General features: G+C 39.4%; 1 protein-coding gene across 1 annotated transcript; it reads left to right on the top strand.

Moving 5' to 3' along the window:
- Positions 1-243: 243 nt before the first annotated feature.
- Positions 244-3,897, top strand: LOC102579348 (importin subunit alpha-3). Its single transcript, XM_006357905.2, has 2 exons — positions 244-2,333; positions 3,444-3,897. Exon 1 carries the CDS (start codon positions 597-599, stop codon positions 2,304-2,306), a length of 1,710 nt encoding a protein of 569 aa, XP_006357967.1. The 5' UTR covers positions 244-596; the 3' UTR covers positions 2,307-2,333; positions 3,444-3,897.
- Positions 3,898-4,122: the final 225 nt, after the last annotated feature.

Raw genomic sequence — 4,122 nt, 5'->3', positions numbered from 1 at the left:
TTGATTGAAACCGGAGTAGGGGTTAATACGGAATTGAAAAGTTTAATTCCCGGTTTTTAGAATTATTATATCCTATCAAATTAATTTTCTATGATTTGATATTAAAATTTTGATTTCGTTAAATTACTAATCATAATCTGATCAGCTTCAATAAATAAATAAATATATATATATCAAAAAATTTGGCCCGTAGAGAACGCTTTCCTCCGAATGAGCAGCTAAATACATTAGTATATTTATTAAAGCGGTAAATAAAGGTATAATGAGTCACGATAGATTGTTGTTCAGTTGTCACCGTCTTCCCCGGTTCATAGCCCACGTCCAACTACCAACCGAACCGAGAACACCACTCTCTGTTTCTCCCTAAAACCCCACTTCTCTCCATTGCTTTATCACCATTTTCTCTCTCTCCTTTATCTTCCCCTCTACGCAATTTATCACTCTCCCCAATTTCCCTCTTTCCCATAATCTTCAATTTCTCCAAACCCCATAGTTTTGCTCCCTCTCTTGCAGTTCATATGTTTTCTTAGTTTTTCCCGGTATTAGTTCCGGGGACTGGAAATCATTGACACCCAATTGAGTTTTTTTCAAAGAAAATGCATCGTACCGGCGAACCACCAGCTCAGCAGCCGTCTAAGGCACAAACCCTAGACCAAATCAACCAGCTTCTCTCTCATTTACTACCATTTTCTCTTTCTGTCAAGTCTTTTACTTCTCGCTGGCAGGTGCTCCGGTCGAAGCTTGCTACTGTTAAGTCGCTTTTGACGGAAATATCTGATTCTCCTCACTGGTCGGAAAATGAGCTGCTTCCGACCTTGCTGCCTAATCTTCTTTCCACTTTGCTTCGTGTTCAGACTCTATGTGAGGAGTGTTCTGACCCGGCGAAGACTCCGGGTAAGCTACTGATGCAGTCGGACCTTGATATGGCTTCTGGGTGGTTGTCTAAGCAGATCCATCATCTCGACCTTCTTTGCCGTTCCGGTGTGCTACGTCAGTCTACTGCTATTGTTCTCTCTCACCCTTCGTCTAACTCTACCAAAGACGATTTAGTCCTTTATATTAGAGATGTGTTTACTAGAATTCAGATCGGCGGAGTTGAGTTCAAGAGAAAGGCTTTGGAATCGTTGATTCAGCTGCTCTCTGAGGATGAAAAATCAGCTGGTCTGGTTGCAAAAGAAGGACAAGTTGGGTACTTGATTAATTTACTTGACCTTAATACGGATCCTTCTATACGTGAACAGGCAGTTCTTGCTGTGTCAATGCTTATTTCCATGAGCGAACAGGCAAGGAAATGCGTGTTTGAAGAGGGTGCTTTGGGTCCTTTACTGAGAATCATTGAGTCTGGTTCGGTTACGATGAAGGAAAGAGCTGTCTTGGCAGTGGAATGCATCACAAATGACCCTGATAATGCTTGGGCAATCTCAGCTTATGGTGGTGTCCCTGTACTTCTGGACTTATGTAAATCTGGTTCGGTTGCTGCACAACTTCATGGTGTTGGGGCTATCAAGAATGTTTCCACAAATGAAGATGTTCGAATTGCGTTAGCGGAAGAAGGTGCAATTCCTGTTCTTTTACAGTTAATGGTTTCAGGCAAACCATCAGCACAAGAAAAGGCGGCAAATTGCATTGCGATTCTTGCTTCATCTGGTGAGTACTATCGGGATTTGTTAATTCAAGAAAAGGGGTTGCAGAGATTGGTTCATTTGCTTCATGAATCATCAAGTTCTGATACATTAGAATATGTTTTACGGGCAATTCATTCGTTATCTTCTTCTGATTGTGCGTCAAGGATTCTTTCATCATATACCACGTTTACTATTCAGTTGGCCGAGCTTATAAAGCATGGTAGCTTAATGTTACAATACATTTCCGCCTCATTGCTTGCAAATGTAACAACCAGCGAAGAAAAGAAGAGGGCTATTGCTGGGTGCATGGGGTCTTTGGTGAAGCTTATGGAATCAGCTAAACCAGATGGGCTGCAAGAGGTGGCAGCTAATGCGTTAGTTTCACTGTTGGCTGTGAAGTCGAATAGGAAGGAATTGGTTAAGGATGAGAAGAGTGTGATGAAGTTGGTCCAAATGTTGGATGCCAAGAACGATGCGATTTCGAAGAAGTTCCCAGTGGCAGTGGTGGCGGCAATCATGGCAGGAGGGAGCCAGGGTTGTCGGAAGCGACTAGTGGAGGCCGGAGCATACGGCCATTTGCAGAAGCTGGTGGAGGCGGAGGTTGCCGGGGCAAAAAAGGCCTTGCAAAGACTCTCAGGCAATAGGCTAAAGAGCATTTTCACAAGGACATGGAGTAATTAGCAAAGCAACTAACCCCGCCAACAAAAGGTAATTTTTTACATGACATCTTTAATTATGTAGAACTCGTATTTACTTGGCACTTCGATTCTTTATTAACTTATTCCACATGGCATTAATGGTTCCTACCGTTTACCGGTCAACAACATTCCAATTTGACATGTTAATGTTGTACTATTTCCTTAATTTACCTTCCATTTTTCAAGATAAGAATGCCCATGCTCACATGCTTGATCTAAATCCCCTTAACAAGTCATTTTCTCATTAATTTGGGTCTGTAGTGAATGAAGGTGCAGTCACTTGCTCGAGAGAGTAAGAAGGTGAGTCCCCCAGTGTTCTCTTCGCTAGGGGAAGAGGAGTGGGAACTAATATGCCTAACAATGTGTTGAAGTACACATTTTTTCGCAAATCAGAAGATCAAGTTGAAACATAAATCATCTAGTTTAAGATATTAAACTTCTTTGTCTAGTGGCTCATACTCATTATAGTTCTTGACCACCCTTCCCCTCCAAAAGAGAAACAAGATAGTATTTTGGGCTTCTTTTACTCAAAAAAAGTAATGATTTTGTAAAAACTGTATTTTTTTTACCTAATCATTTTAAAAGTAAGGGGGGAGCATGAGATGTTGAGTTTTTGATATGAGTCCTAGGCCTAGTCATTTTCATACATTCAAATGATACTATTTTCCTTAGACTAGTAGATTGTAGACTATCATCAAGACCAAGTCATTTGCCATTGAGTAGAAGTTGATGGACTATAATTAGAAATCCTAACTGTCCAACCTTAAAGCAGTTCATTTTCCTCCTCTCTGTAGTGAAACACGCTAGACATCCAAATGCTTGCAATGGGCCATACTGAGTTGTGATAAAAATTTTGGTCCTTGAGTAGGGGCATGATTCTCAACTTTTATTATTTTGTCTTTGGATATGAATGGCATTGATGCACTGCTTTGCTGGTCCATCATCCATCAGAAGTGTCTTTGTTGTTAGGTTTACTACTATCTCATTAACTGACTGGATTACACGTGATGATCATTAGTGCTACTTTAAGTCCATTTTTCTCTTAGCTGCCTTGAAGTTCTTGCTTTTATTCACTAATCTTTTTTTCCTGACATTATCGTACCTATGATGCTTCCTGCAGGTGGTTGTTTGGATTTTTCCCAACTGTCAAATGTGGAAAACCAACTCATTTCCTTCAAAGAAACCAACAAACAATCACACACTCGGTATACCCCAACTTTAACCTTATACTATATTGTTTTCAATTATTAGAAAAAGAAAAGAAGAAAAAAGAAAGTTGAATTTATTCTAAACTATATAACACATGGCATGGATGCGGTTTTTAGGGAGTATCCTTGTTTGTTTATTTTTTCTCCTCTTTTTTTTTTTTTTTTTTTAATGTTTTTGTTTCACCATGTGAAGCTTTGTAAGTGAGTGATAATAGATAGTGCTTGCACCCCCACCCCCCTTTTTTCCCCATCCTAGGCATCGGTTGATATTGTATATTCAAAGGTTTGTTTTTCTTGTAATGGCCAAGCCTTAATTACAAAGTGTGCAACTTGTCTCTTAAATTTATCTTCTCTTTATTGGTACTATGTTCTTTTCATATACTTCTTACATTTGTTATTGACACCCTTTTGGTGCGGCTTGAATTATGGTCAGTTTGCCGGTTGATTTTTACATTGTTAGTATTTATTATTGTTAAAGACAGAACAACACATAGCGTATTTATAACCCTCACATAAAGCTAAACTTTTAGGGCGGTTGCTGGAATTGATTCCTATATAATGCAGTTGGTGAATTGTTTTATAATAATCCCT

This window comes from Solanum tuberosum, unplaced genomic scaffold (assembly GCF_000226075.1).
Source record: "Solanum tuberosum cultivar DM 1-3 516 R44 unplaced genomic scaffold, SolTub_3.0 scf00262, whole genome shotgun sequence".
NCBI classification, from domain to species: Eukaryota; Viridiplantae; Streptophyta; class Magnoliopsida; order Solanales; family Solanaceae; genus Solanum; species Solanum tuberosum.
The sequence above is the reverse complement of the archived record's forward strand: the minus strand, read 5'-3'. Positions and strand labels throughout refer to the sequence as shown.

What these genes read in the sequence shown, in the direction of transcription:
- LOC102579348 (XM_006357905.2), top strand. Translation starts at nt 597, where the DNA reads ATGCATCGTACCGGCGAACCACCAGCTCAGCAGCCGTCTAAGGCACAA.